This window comes from Podarcis melisellensis, assembly GCF_964234715.1.
Source record: "Podarcis melisellensis genome assembly, chromosome: 18".
NCBI lineage: Eukaryota > Metazoa > Chordata > Lepidosauria > Squamata > Lacertidae > Podarcis > Podarcis melisellensis.
The window spans coordinates 1,970,181-1,985,811 of NC_138536.1; the positions used below are offsets into that span (position 1 = coordinate 1,970,181).

Here is a 15,631-nt window from a genome sequence, read left to right on the forward strand (position 1 = left end):
TTGGCTCCCAGTATGTTTCCGAGCACAATTCAAAGTGTTGGTGTTGACCTTTAAAGCCCTAAACGGCCCTGGCCCAGTAGACCTGAAGGAGCGTCTCCACCCCCAAAGTCCAGCCTGGACACTGAGGTCCAGCTCCGAGGGCCTCCTGGCGGTTCCCTCACTGCAAGAAACCAAGTTACAGGGAACCAGGCAGAGGGCCTTCTCGGTGGTGGCGCCTGCCCTGTGGAACTCCCTCCCACCAGATGTCAAAGAGAACAACAACTACCAGACTTTTAGAAGACATCTGAAGGCAGCCCTGTTTAGGGAAGCTTTTAATGTTTGTTGTATTACAATATTTTAATATTTTTTGGAAGTCGCCCAGAGTGGCTGGGGAAGCCCAGCCAGATGGGCGGGGTATAAATAATAAATTATTGTTATTATTATGCAGGTTGTGAACGGGGAAATCCCAGACTCTTGTCGCCTACGTGCTCAGCCAATAAGCCTGCAACGGCAATGCAGACCCACACCACAGTCCCAAATACTGCCTCCTCCTGGTCTCTCTTTGCAGGGGTGTGGGGTCCAGGGGGGCAGCGCCAGAAACTGCTTGGGCACCCCCCAGGAGAGGCCTCGGACCGGCGTCTGTACAGTCCTCTGCTACGGCGATGACAAGCTGTTTCTTCCCTGGCACGGCGCTCTTTGATGTGGTCCACATCTGAGGTGCTTCCAAATGGCGCCGCTCCGTCACTGTCGCTCCTCTTCCTCCCGCAAGGATGCCAGGGGGGTCGTTGGTCCTGGGGGGCTTCTTCCGCGGTTCGTGCTGGCTCTTGCGGAATTTGGCCCGTCGGTTTTTGAACCACACCTGGGTGGAAGAATGAGTGTTACATTGGCCTACTGGGGGACGGGCAGGTGTGACAGACTCCCTGGTCCTGAATGGGGCAACTGTGGCCCTGAAGAACCAGATGTGCAGCCTGGGAGTCATTTTGGACTCACAGCTGTCCATGGAGGTGCAGGTCAGTTCTGTGTCCAGGGCAGCTCCATCTGGTACGCAGGATGAGACCCTCCCTGACCACAGTCTTGCATGCTCTGGTTATCTCCCGCTTGGACTACTGCCATGCGCTCTACGTGGGGCTGCCTTTGAAGGTGACCCAGAAACTGCAACTAATCCAGAATGCGGCAGCCAGACTGGGGACTGGGAGTGGATACCATATAACCCCGGTCCTGAAAGACCTACATTGGCTCCCAGGACATTTCCAAGCACAATTCAAAGGGTTGGTGCTGACCTTGAAAGCCCTAAACAGCCTCAAAGGCCCAGTATCCCTGAAGGAGCTTCTCCACCCCCAAAGTCCAGCCCGGACACCTGGGTCCATCTTCCGAGGGCCTTCTGGTGGTTCCCTCCCTGCAAAAAGCGAGGTTACAAGGAACCAGGCAGAGGGCCTTTTCGGTGGTGGCGCCTGCCCTGTGGAACGCCCTCCCACCAGATGTCAAAGAGAAAAACAACTACCTGACTTTTAGAAGACATCTGAAGTCAGCCCTCTTTAGGGAAACTTTTAATTTCTGATGTTTTATTGTGTTTTTAATATTCTGTTGGGAGCCACCCAGTGTGGCTGGGAAACACAGATGGGCGGGGTATAAATTATTATTATTATTATTATTATTGATAGAGGAAGGAGAGGAGAGAGACAGCCCAGTCCTCTCAGTTAGTGTTCATTTGCTATGAAGGATAGTGTGCTTGAATGCACAAACTGCGGCCACCTCCCCGATTTGCAGAAAGCTAGCAGCTCAGGGAGAATGGCGCAGACTGTGGCAACCTCCCCGCTGGGCCACCTATGTGCCAAATTTTTAAGCTGAGGATAAGTCTGTGTCCTTCCTAGCTCTGTCCCAGGAAAATACCAAAGTATAAACCAGTATGGCCAGTGGAATAATCCTCTCTTGCTGGTGGGGGGGGGGGAGGTTTGGGTGTGTGGGAGGCAAATGGAAAATTGAGAGACGGCGCTATGCTAAATGAAAGTGCCAGCCAAGACGTACAATTATCTGCAGGAATGCCCCTATAATAAACTGGGAGGTATTATGCAAGTTGAGGTTTGAAGGGAACGATGATAAGGTCCCAAACCTTTCATCCTGGTAAATTATAGGGATGGGAAGAGGTCAGGGTTTGACCCCTGCCAAAATATCAGGGCTCTTTTGCAAGACAGCGTGCTCCCAAGCGAACGGGTTGCACGTACCCTCCAACATTTCTGCAATGAAAATAGGGACATCGTAATTTCAATCATAATCCCAGACAGGGCTGGATGAGGCCCCCAGCTCCTGAAGGTAATGGGGCCTTTTCTACGTTCAGATGTCCTTTGTCAACAACAAATTGTTGCTGGTTTTTTTGTGTTGAATATATGCTATATGGTAATTGATGGACCTAATAGGTATCTTTTATACCTATAGTTAAAGCTATGGTTTTCCCAGTAGTGATGTATGGAAGTGAGAGCTGGACCATCAAGAAGGCTGATGGCCGAAGAACGGATGCTTTTGAATTCTGGTGCTGGAGGAGACTCTTGAGAGTCCCATGGACTGCAAGAAGATCAAACCTCTGCATTCGGAAGGAAATCAGCCCTGAGTGCTCACTGGAAGGACAGATCCTGAAGCTGAGGCTCCAAGACTTTGGCCACCTCAGGAGAAGAGAAGACTCCCTGGAAAAGACCCTGATGTTGGGAAATATGGAGGGCACAAGGAGAAGGGGATGACAGTGCAAGTAGATAAATAGGTACTGCTTCAGCGGGAAGGTAAACGGCGTTTCCGTGCGCTGCTCTGGTTCGCCAGAAGCGGCTTAGTCCTGCTGGCCACATGACCCGGAAGCTGGACACCGGCTCCCTCGGCCAATAAACCGCGATGAGCGTTGCAACCCCAGAGTCGGCCACGACTGGACCTAATGGTCAGGGGTCCCTTTACCTTTAATAAGAAGGATTATATGAAGGAGAAAAAACCGGGACATCGCAAGGTCATGTGTGCAGCGTTGGTCCCTGCCTCCATCACCCTTGCAAATTGACGCCTCTGGCTCTAACTGTTCCCTATGAAATATTTCACCGCCAGCAACCCAGGCAACATGGGTCTGCCTCAGAGGCAGACTTGAGAAACGCCTGTCTCTGCTGCAGCACGTCGACGGGAGCTGGGGAAAGCGAGCTAAATTTCCCCACCTCCCTCGCCACCGAGGGTGCGCTCCTGAAATTACCTGTACGCGAGCCTCGGGCAGGTTGGCGAAAGCGGACAGCCTCTCTCGGGTGCCCACGTCTGGGTAATGGGTCCGCTCAAAGGTGCTCTCCAAAGCCTCTCTCTGCTGTGCCGTGAAGACGGTCCGGCTCCGGCGGTGCCTCTGTGGCAGGCCGTAGTGCAGGTCCAGGAAGATTTCTGTGCACGTGCAAAAGGCTTTTATTATTATTATTATTTGCGGAGGAGGGAGAGGGAAAGAAATGGAAGCCTGGACCATCGTGGGAAAACCTGGTCTGTCTAGTATTAAGCTAAGGCGTGGGTAGGCAAACGAAGGACCAGGGGCCGGATCCAGCCCAATTGCCTTCTCAATCTGGTCCGCGGATATGGGGGACTCCCTCGTCCTGAATGGGGTCGCTGTGCCCCTGAAGGACCAGTGCGCAGCTTGGGGGTCATTTTGGACTCACAGCTGTCCATGGAGACGCAGGTCAATTCTGTGTCCAGGGCAGCTCCATCTGGGACGCAGGATGAGACCCTACCTGCTTGCGCACTGTCTCTCCAGAGTGGTGCATGCTCTGGTTATCTCCCGCTTGGACTACTGCCATGCGCTCTCCGTGGGGCTGCCTTGGAAGGTGACCTGGAAACTGCAACTAATCCAGAATGCGGCAGCCAGACTGGGGACTGGGAGTGGAGACCACATAACACTGGTCCTGAAAGACCTACACTGGCTCCCAGGACGTTTCCAAGCACAATTCAAAGTATTGGTGCTGACATTTAAAGCCCTAAATGGCCTTGGCCCAGTATACCTGAAGGAGTGTCTCCACCCCGGACACCAGGGTCCCTCTCCTGAAGGGCCTTCTGGCAGTTCCCTCCCTGCGAGAAGCAAGGTTTCAGGGAACCAGGCAGAAGGCCTTCTCGGTGGTGGCGCCCGCCCTGTGGAACGCCCCACCACCACCAGATGTCAAGGAAATAAACAACTACCTGACTTTTAGAAGATGTCTGAAGGCAGCCCTGTTTAGGGAAGCTTTTAATGTTTAATAGGTTATTATATTTTAGTGTTTTGTTGGAAGCCACCCAGAGTGGCTGAGGGCAGTGGCGTAGCGTGGGGGTGCAGGGGGGGCCGGCCGCACCGGGCGCAACGTCTGGGGGTTAGGGTTAGGGGGCGCAAATCCACGGGTTAGGGGGCGCAAATCCACAGGTTAGGGGGTGCAAATTACTTGCCTTGCCCTGGGTGCTGACAACCCATGCTACGCCACTGGCTGAGGGTGGTATATCATATCAAAATCAGAGACCCAGTATTGTTTAGGGGTTAGAGAGCGACTTACTGGGAACTGAGAGACCCGGGTTCAAATCTCCCCTTGGCCCTGAAGCTCCCTGGCTGTGACTTTGGGTCTGTCGCTGCCTCTCCGCTTGACCTAGTGAGGTTACAGGGAACCAGGCAAAGGGCCTTCTCGGTGGTGGCGCCCTCCCTTCAGATGTCAAGGAAATAAACAACTACCTGACTTTTAGAAGACATCTCAAGGCAGCCCTGTCTAGGGAAGCTTTTAATGTTTAATAGACTACTGTATTTTAATATTTTGTTGGAAGCCGCCCAGATTGGCTGGGGAAGCCCAGCCAGATGGGCGGGGTATAAATAATAAATTATTATTATTACAAGTAGCAGCACAGAGACTAAGGAAGATGGCAGGCAAGCAGGGCCACTATCCGAGCTGTTTGTAAGTAAGAAGGTAGGCAGGTGGGGGGGGGCAGGCTTAAGACCCTTTCCTCCTAAGGGGCCATCTGTCTGGGACGCTTTGGCCGGCATCCCCAGGGGTTGAGCTGGATGACCCCAGGGGGTCCCTTTCCAATTCTACAATTCTACAGTTCTGTGACTGATCTCGACCGCCCGGCAGCCCCGTTTTGCAGAACCAACAGCCCACCTTGGAGGGCAGCCGGTCCAGCCCCTTTTACCTGCCAGGTGATCCATGGCGGGGACGGCGCAGAAAGGCGTGGGTTGAGTCGAGGGTGCCAGCGGAAAGGGAGAGCAGCACCCTCCCGGAGCTTGCGGAAGAGGGGGTGGCACTGTGTATAGGAGCGACGGAGAGGTCATCAGCGGGAAAGCGACGCTGCCAGTTATATGGTACATGGTCCTCTTTTGTCTAGAAGAATAGAGGGAGGCAAATGTATTAGCCAAAGAACATGGCAAAGTCTGCAAGAGGCAGCTTCAGAGGAAGTAAAGGTAAAGGTAAAGGGACCCCTGACCATTAGGTCCAGTCATGGCCGACTCTGGGGTTGCGGCGCTCATCTCGCTTTACTGGCCGAGGGAGCCAGCGTACAGCTTCCGGGTCATGTGGCCAGCAGAACTAAGCCGCTTCTGGCGAACCAGAGCAGCGCACGGAAACGCCGTTTACCTTCCCGCCAGAGTGGTACCTATTTATCTACTTGCACTTTGACGTGCTTTCAAACTGGTAGGTTGGCAGAAGCAGGGACCGAGCAATGGGAGCTCACCCCGTCATTGCGGGAATTCGAACCGCCAACCTTCTGATCGACAAGTCCTAGGCTCTGTGGTTTAACCCACAGCGCCATCCATGTCCCTAATGGTAAAGGGACCCCTGACCATTAGGTCCAGTCGTGGCCGACTCTGGGGTTGCGGCGCTCATCTCGCTTTATTGGCCGAGGGAGCCAGCGTACAGCTTCTGGGTCATGTGGCCAGCAGGACTAAGCCGCTTCTGGCGAACCAGAGCAGTGTACGGAAACGCCGTTTACCTTCCCACCAGAGTGGTACCTATTTATCTACTTGCACTTTGACGTGCTTTCGAACTGCTAGGTGGGCAGGAGCAGGGACCGAGCAATGGGAGCTCACCCCGTCATTGCGGGGATTCGAACCGCCGACCTTCTGATTAGCAAGTTCTAGGCTCTTGGGTTTAACCCACAGCGCCACCCGCGTCCCTTTCAGAGGGAGTAGTTCTTCTTAAAATAAAATAATAATACAGTACAGTCACACCTCATGTTACGTTTGCTTCAGGTTGCGTCCCGCGGCCACCCAGAAGTAACGGAACGGGTTACTTCCGGGTTTCACCATTCGCGCATGTGCAGATGTGCAAAATGACGCCACGTGCATGCGCAGAAGCGGCGAATCGAGAACGTGCAGACGCAGGTTGCGTTCTGTTCAGGTTGCAAACAGGCCTCCAGAACGGATCCCATTTGCAACCGGAGGTACCACTGTAATAATAATAATAATAATAACAATAATAATAATAATAATAATAATTTTCTTTTAGGGTCACACACACACATACACACAGTGGTACCTTGGTTGTCAAACTTAATCCATTCCGGAAATTCCATTCCAAAACCAAAGCGTTCCAAAACCAAGGCTCACTTCCCCATAGAAAGGAATTCAAAACAGATTAATCCGTTCCAGGCTTTTAAAAACAACCCCTAAAACAGCCATTCAGCATGGATTTTGCTTTCGAACGAGACCGTTGATCCATAAAATGGAAGCAATAAACAGTGTACTGCAGTCACACAATCGATCCACCAGTAGCTGAACTGGGTTCCACGCAGTCGCAAAAACAAAATGAAAAAGAGCCACAAAAACGCAAAATAAATAGGGGGAAAAGACAGACCTCAGCGTTACACTCAAAGCGGAGCACGTTCGGCTTCCAGAAAAAGTTTGCAAACCGGAACACTTCCTTCCGGGTTTGCACCCCACATAAATCACTCACCAACTCGCAATATCTCTCTTTCTTTCTCTCTTCCTTCTTCACTCCCCCGCCTTCATGGCTCTAACTCCCAGCTCCTGTTCATCCTCTGCTATTTAACAGCTTGGGGGATTTGGGGGAAGGGGGGCTTGTAAGCGAGGGGCACATGTCAAACTCTCCGACCTCTCCCCCCCCCCAACTTTCCTCCTGCACCCCTCCCCAAATCTAGTGGGAACTTAACCAGAGCTCAGCCAAATATATATATATGTGTGTGTGTGTGTGTGTGTGTGTGTGTGTAGGTTTAAAATACAAACATACAACTAGGGTAGGTATAACAAGGTTAAATTAAAATAGGTTAAATTAAAAGCAAGAAAAAAATATGAAAAAGGAAAAAAGAGAAAAAAGTAATATATATGTGTGTGTGTGTGTGTGTGTGTGTACCTACCTATATCTATCTATCTATCATCTATCTATCTATCTATCTATCTATCTATCTATCTATCTATATCTATCTATCATCTATCTATCTATCATCTATCTATCTATCATCTATCTATCTATCTATCTATCTATCTATCTATCTATCTATCTATCTATATCTATCTATCGGTTTAAAATACAAACATACAACTAGGGTAGGTATAACAAGGTTAAATAAAAATAGGGGGGAAACTTCACGACTTAAAAGCAAGAAAAAAATATGAAAAAAGAAAAAAAGAGAAAACAATGAAAAGAAAACCAAAGATTTATACAACATCATGTCCTTCAAATATTTTTTTTTTTTTAACAAGAAACTTCCAATCGTTCTTTTTCTATCGTCGTGGTATTATCTCGCAGTTTTATTTTGTATCCTTTTTCTTACATCCTACTAAGATATTTGTTACATTTATTTTTTAATAATAATAATAATAATAATAATAATAATAATAATAATAATAAATTTTATTTATTTCCCGCCCTCCCCAGCCGAAGCTGGGCTCAGGGCAGCTAACAACAATAAAATAGTACAACATGTAAATAGTATTTAGCGTTCGCAAGTGTCATTCCAGTTCTGCTAAGGCAGTGTTGTTTTTGCAATGTAGTCTTATATATTCCTTAAATATTTTCCATTCTTATATTATCTTATAGAAATAAACAAAATAATAGAAATCAAAAGGTTTAAGGAAAAAAATAGAAAAACCTAGAATTGTACAAAGCCTTAACGGGACGCCGTCTACAAACCTCGTTTCACTGAACTATTCGATTACTTCTCGTTTCAGGGATTTTCATGGTATTTCATGGTATTTGTGTAATTTCTCGGTTCTTTTTTCTACTTTTGACATAACTGCTGGCTCAGAGCGGTCTTTAGGCTTTCCAAGGAGTAAAGTTCTCTGAGCATGTAAAAAGATCAGCATCACCACCTCTCTTCTCTCCTGTCCATTTTAAAAAGCAGCGTCGCTCTTGCTTGGACAGGTATGAATGAATGAATCTTTATTTGCGCCAGCCATCGGCCGCAGCAATAAAACAACAATACAATATGCAAAGATTTGAAATAAAAAGTCAATATCATAAAATACATTTTGGGGTTTGGAATCAGTAGTCAAAGAGTGGACCTTATTCTGATTGCCCCAGCAAAAAACCTTGCCACCTTTGCTGTCACCTGCTCCTCTTGATCTGCCCGGAGAGAGGACCCTGGGGCAGTGGCTGGGCGACCCGAGATGGACGATAAAAGAGGGGTGATAATCTCATTCCTCAAGCCTTTATCAAGAGGGCAAGCCAGAAGGGCATGTGCCGCCGATTCGGGACGGCTGTCTCCACAGGGACGTTTTTCGTGTGGGATATGTTGGAATCGTCCCTCAGGTCCAGACGAGGGCATCTTGCGAGAGTAAAAGCACGTCTATATTTTAGAATTGCTCGGTTATGCAGATCGGGTGCCAGAGAGTGGAAATGGGAAGAAAAATAGTCATGCCATGGGCAAAATTTCCTTATTGTGGCCAAGCTGTTCTGACGCTCAATATCATTTAGGTAAAAGGTAAAGGGACCCCTGACCATTAGGTCCAGTCGTGGCCGACTCTGGGGTTGCGGCGCTCATCTCTCTTTACTGGCCGAGGGAGCCGGCGTACAGCTTCAGGGTCATGTGGCCAGCAGGACTAAGCCGCTTCTGGCGAACCAGAGCAGCGCACAGAAACGCCGTTTACCTTCCCGCCGGAGCGGTACCTATTTATTTACTTGCACTTTGAAGTGCTTTCGAACTGCTAGGTTGGCAGGAGCAGGGACCGAGCAACAGGAGCTCACCCCGTCACGGGGATTCGAACCGCCGACCTTCTGATCGGCAAGTCCTGGGCGCTGTGGTTTAACCCACAGCGCCACCCGTGTCCTGGCGCTGACAAATTAGACGGTTCGCTTTACTAAAACCCAAAGTGAGTAGCTGTTGTGGTGATAAACCACCAGAGTGAAGTTTTGGATAGATCATTTTAGTCCAGGTGCTTTTGAGATCTTGCAGCACGGGAGATATTAGACCGGGGGGATTTGAGTTTAGGCAAAGCCAGGACAGCAAAACCTCAGGGCCCCTAATCCAGACTCACCCTCTTTGAGAGAGGGGATTTTGCATTCGGCGGCTGGGGGGGGGGGGTACAGGGGCAGAAAATGAGATGACTTCTTTGCTGGGGACGCTAACAAGGTCTGACAAGCGTGGAGAGGGCTTGGAGAGACGATTTCCTCCTCAGCCAGCATGGGATAGTCAAAATGCGAACCCACCAAGGCACCGGGAGATGTGGAGGCCCACAGATGTGCAAGCAATTGGGAAAACCACCCGGTTTCGGTGGAGGGTTCGCAAATAACACCTCCCTGTTCTGTGCGATGATGGGGACAGAGAGGACCCTGCCCGCAGACTGTCTGGCCAGAGTGGTGCATGCGCTGGTTATCTCCCACTTGGACTACTGCCATGCGCTCTCCGTGGGGCTGCCTTTGAAGGTGACCCGGAAACTGCAACTAATCCAGAATTTGGCAGCCAGACTGGGGACTGGGAGTGGAGACCATATAACCCCGGTCTTGAAAGACCTATATTGGCTCCCAGGACGTTTCCGAGCACAATTCAAAGTGTTGGTGCTGACCTTGAAAGCCCTAAATGGCCCAGTAGACCCGAAGCAGCATCTCCACCCCTACTGTCCATCCCAGACACTGAGGTCCAGCTCCGAGGGCCTTCTGGCGGTTCCTTCATTGCGAGAAGAGAGGTTGTGCAGGGAGCCAGGCAGAGGTCGCACAGTCTGGGAGTCATTTTGGACTCCTGGCTGTCCATGAATGAGCAGGTCAATTCTGTGTCCAGGGCAGCTCCACCTGATACGCAGGATGAGACCCTCCCTGCCCGCAGACTGTCTGGCCAGAGTGGTGCATGCGCTGGTTATCTCCCACTTGGACTACTGCCATGCGCTCTCCGTGGAGCTGCCTTTGAAGGTGACCCGGAAACTGCAACTAATCCAGAATGCGGCAGCCAGACTGGGAACTGGGCGTGGAGACCACATAACACCGGTCCTGAAAGACCTACATTGGCTCCCAGAACGTTTCCGGGCACAATTCAAAGGGTTGGTGCTGGCCTTGAAAGCCCTAAATGGCCCAGTAGACCTGAAGGAGCGTCTCCACCCCGAACACCGGGGTCCTTCTCCCAAGGGCCTTCTGGCGGCCCCCTCCCTGCGAGAAGCGAGGTTACAGGGAACCAGGCAGAGAGCCTTCTCAGGGGATGGGACGCCCTCCCATCAGATGTCAAGGAAATAAACAGCTATCTGACTTTTAGAAGACATCTGAAGGCAGCCCTGTTTAGGGAAGCTTTTAACATTTGATGCATTATTGTATTTTAGTAGTTTTCAGTGTTTGGTGTTCTTAATATTCTGTTGGGAGCCGCCCAGAGTGGCTGGGGAAACCCAGCCAGATGGGCGGGGTATAAATAATAAATCATTATTATCATCATAAAATTCTATGTGCCTGTGAGCTTGCTTTCTCCCTCCCTCTCAATCCCATGTTGCTTGCATGTTGCATCGTTTTCTTTAGATTGTGAACTTGAGGCCCGGGAGCATCTTAGAACTGATATTTCTTTCTTTTTGTAAACCTCTCCAAAATAAGCTACAAAATGCACAGGTGCTAATAAAGAAATGAATTTAGGCAACCAGCAAGCCAAAAATGTGAACATCAGCGGCTGATATTTGCCACACTAACTTCCATGTCCGGATAGTGCCATCGAAACAGCCATGCATTCATTTTTCATGGCTATTTTTGGTATGTGGTTTGGCCCAGCAAAGGACCTTTGCACATGTTCTTTGGTTGGAGAACTAGCTTGGAGGGAGAACAGCGCTTTGGGGCTCACAGATCTGGTCCGGGAAGAGCGGAATCGAGACGTGCGCATTGAAACAAGCAAACATCCGCCCCGGGTGCAAATAGTAAAAACTGCAAACAAAATAGTTAACAAGAGCACAGATGTGCTCAGGAGATCAATGGCCTTGAAACCTTCGGACGTTGCTCGCTAAAGAGCTTACCCCCATCCTCTAATCAGCTTCCCGATTCCTGATCGATCCGTTTGCTCACTAAGCTCCCCCACCCAAAAAAACAACCCCTTCTTTGCGTGCCCCATGCTTTCGGCTGACCGTGCAACCCCCTCACCCTCCCCTACAATTTGCTCCGGCTGTCCGGGAACAAAACGTAGTTTTATAGGAATGAAATTGCCTTTCAAAAGGTGGGATCGATCACTCCCGATCACCCCTGACACCAACGGCCTCGTGGCTGCGCGGAGGGGGCTAAGCTGAACGAAAGGGGCCTGAATGCTTCACAGCGGGAGTCCCCTCTAAAAAACCCCCACACTAGTGGGACAGCCGAGCTGGGAGATTTCTCCCTTCCCAACTGCTAGCCTTCTGTGAATCAACACGACTTTCTACAGTCCTGCAGGGGGGACGTAGTGATTCCCCAATTTGGAAGGGCTGTGGGGTTTGGGGCTTTTTAAAGTTTGGGGAAAAGGCAAGGAAGAAGTGGTTTATAAAAGGATGCACCACCAAGTAGCTACAGGAAAGAGCTTTTCTCCCCCTCTCCTAACACTAGAACTCGCAGACTATCCAACGAGGATGAATTGCTGGACAGTCCAGGCCTGGCAAAAGAATCACAGAATTGCAGGAAGGGATCCTAAGGATCGCAGAGGGTCATCGAGTCCAGAGGTTCCCAGACTTGGAACTTTGTTGTTTAGTCATTTAGTCGTGTCTGACTCTTCATGACCCCCATGGACCAGAGCATGCCTACTCTATTCCAAACTTCTTTTTTTAAAATAATTTTTATTAACTGGCCAATCACATCAAATTAAATCACATCGCATAAATTCCAAATTACAAAGCCAAATTTTTAAATTTTGTTGGGGGACCCATACTTCAAGATCCAAAGGGGGATTCAGATCATCTTCTTATTACTGCGTTAATGTCCAAATCGGTCCCAATCAGTCCAGACAAAGTTCATAATTCTATCCAATCTTATCTTGGTGTTTCCACATCATATCTTGTTCATATAATTTCTCTTTTTCCTTTACGATCTCTTCTGTTAGTCTCCTTAAGCCGATAAGCAAGTATAATAATCCTGTGTGGATTTCCTGTTCCTCCACTAAGTCCAAATGGTTTCCATATATCTCCTTCGTAGATAACATCACTCTTTCCATCATAAATTTGGCATTGTCGCTCTTAAGTCCCACTGAGGAGTTGATCCACGATATGTAAACAACTCTATTTCTCTCTTTCTCCTCCCAGACCCAAGAGCTCCAACAATGCCTCCCAAAATGGCGACGGCATTTTTAACTGCGTCATTCCAAAACTCTTAGCTTTCCAGCTTCATCTTGAAACATTGCTTTGGATCCAAAGTTTATCTCCACACAGCCTTAAATCCACAGCTTAGGTCCTTAATTTCTGACTCATTAGAGGAGGGGATTCTTGTTATACTCTATTCTGAACTTAAAAATGGGAAGCGTAATGGTGGTGGTCAGCAAAAGAGCTTCAAAGACTGTCTCAAGGCAAATCTAAAAAAATGTAGTATAAACACCGATGACTGAGAAACACTGGCCTGCGAGCGCTCCAGTTGGAGAACAGCCTTTGCCAAAGGTGTCCTGGGCTTTGAAGACACTCGAACTCAGGACGCAAGGGAGAAGCGTGCTAAGAGGAAGGCACGCTTGGCAAACCCTCACTGGGATCAACTCCCACCCAAAAAACCAATGTCCCCACTGTGGAAGGACGTGTGGATCCAGAATTGGCCTCCATGGTCACTTACAGACTCATTGTTAAAAGCGTGTTTATCGAAGACAATCTTACTCAGCTACGAGTGATCGCCAAAGAATAATAATAATATAATACAGTGGTACCTCGGGTTACATAAGCTTCAGGTTACATACGCTTCAGGTTACACACTCCGCTAACCCAGAAATAGTACCTCGGGTTAAGGGCTTTGCTTCAGGAGAACAGAAATGGTGCTCCGGCGGTGTGGCAGCAGTGGGAGGCCCCATTAGCTAAAGTGGTGCTTCAGGTTAAGAACAGTTTCAGGTTAAGAACGGACCTCCGGAACGAATTAAGTACATAACCAGAGGTACCACTGCAATAGTACTAGATTCAGATAGGTAGCCGTGTTGGTCTGATGCAGTCAAAATATATATAAAAATTAAAATATCGTCCAGTAGCACCTTATGAGACTAACTAAGTTTGTTCTTGCTGTGTATCTGAAGAAGTGTGCATGCACACGAAAGCTCATACCAAGAACTAACTTAGTTGGTCTACTGGAAGGTGCTACTGGAAGGAATTTTTTTTTTGTTTTGACTATGGCAGACCCACACGGCTACCTATCTGTAACTTTGTTCTTGGTATAAGCTTTCATATGCATGTTGGTCTTTAAGGTGCTACTGGACAATTTTTTTATTGTTATTATAGAATAGTAATTATTATTATTAGCCAAATATCACCTGATCGGAGATGAGCATCCGAAGTTCCTGCCTGCAAACTGAAGCAATCTTCTAATGCAGCCACGGAACTGGCAAACTAAGGATGCTTTGGTGGCGATTCCAAAGCTGTCGCTGGAAGAGGGGAAGGGGAGAGATGAAATGGGATGACGAAATTCCCCAAAACACTGAACCGGTGGTTGATTCAGTGGGGAGCTTTCAACTCGGGGACATTTCATTGCAACGCAGCCCCCTTCAGACGTCACGAGGGGCAAACGGGTTGTGACAGGTCCGTCGATATCTCAGCGGGAGACTCTCAGCCAGCCACTCTCCCCGCTTCTGTGACTGTCCATCCCACATTTGCCGGCCAAAAGGAGCTTACAAGAGGCAAATTAACCGGAGAAGAGGTTTTAATGAGGCTCAGCACCCTGATCGATAGCGTGGACAATGGGAGGCTCTGGCGTAGGGGTGGCGATGGGGGGCTGACCCCCACGGGGAACCCAGCCAGGGGTGCAAACAGGCTTAAAATAGGCATGTTTAACGCAGCAAAGTCTCCATCGCAAAAAAGCCCGGCCGGCTCTGCCTGACCTCTGACCCCCACCTCCCGCAGGCGAGATGCCAGAGTCGACGGCGCAGTGGATTTCACTCCGATTTTTCCTTCGCGATCCAGACTCCTCGAGCGAGTTGGGCCGAGTTTCCAAAACTGCGCCCGGCATGGAGAGAGCAACTTTCCTCCCAGCACCAGAACTCGCGATGGAGCTGGAAGCTGGGAGATGAAGGGGAAACGAAAGGGCTTCTTCGCGCTGTGCAAACTATGCCGGAGCGAGAGAATGCAAATAGTGTGAACTATGGCACTCCTATCCATTAAGGAAATCAGCCCTGAGTGCTCACTGGAAAGACAGATCCTGAAGCAGAGGCTCCAAGACTTAACCCGAGGTACCACTGTAAATACAAAATGAACTCCTGATCTGAACAGCCCGAAGCACAACTGGTGTGAAAATAGGTCTGGCACAGAATTAATACAAGAGGACACCTACGTCTTACTCAGAGGAATGGAGAGAATGGGCAGTGTGGTTTGGGATACAGTGGTACCTCAAGTTAAGAACTTATTTCGTTCGGGAGGTCCGTTCTTAACCTGAAACTGTTCTTAACCTGAAGCACCACTTTAGCTCATGGGGCCTCCTGCTGCCGCTGCGCCGCCGGAGCCCAATTTCTGTTCTCATCCTGAAGCAAAGTTCTTAACCTGAGGCACTATTTCTGGGTTAGCGGAGTCTGTAACCTGAAGCGTCTGTAACCTGATGTACCACTGTAGTTGGAAAATAGGGATATGGGGTCAGGAGATCTTTCAGGGTCTGGACAGGAGATCCAAGATTAAGAGGCAACAAGGGAGTCATTTAAGGGAGCTGGAAACCTGGGAGGGTCACCTAAGGGATCTGGGAGAGTTTGAGGAATAAGGGGCAAAGAAATGATGCTTTTGAATTCTGGTGCTGGAGGAGACTCTTGAGAGTCCCATGGACTGCAAGAAGATCAAACCTCTCCATTCTGAAGGAAATCAGCCCTGAGTGCTCACTGGAAGGACGGATCCTGAAGCTGAGGCTCCAAGACTTTGGCCACCTCAGGAGAAGAGAAGACTCCCTGGAAAAGACCCTGATGCTGGGAAAGATGGAGGGCACAAGGAGAAGGGGATGACGGAGGACGAGATGGTGGGACAGTGTTCTCAAAGCTATGAACATGAGTTTGACCAAACTGTGGGAGGCAGTGGAAGACAGGAGGGCCTGGCGTGCTCTGGTCCAGGGGGTCACCAAGAGGCGGACACAACTAAACGACTCAACAACAACAATGGCACTCCTGCGAG

General features: G+C 49.4%; 1 protein-coding gene across 1 annotated transcript; it reads right to left on the bottom strand.

Moving 5' to 3' along the window:
- Positions 1–460: 460 nt before the first annotated feature.
- On the bottom strand, positions 461–5,296 carry RAX2 (retina and anterior neural fold homeobox 2; the record flags this gene model as incomplete). The annotated part of the gene is made up of 3 exons (XM_081896074.1): positions 461–838; positions 3,197–3,372; positions 5,122–5,296. 3 exons carry the CDS (start codon positions 5,294–5,296, stop codon positions 461–463), a joined length of 729 nt encoding a protein of 242 aa, XP_081752200.1.
- Positions 5,297–15,631: the final 10,335 nt, after the last annotated feature.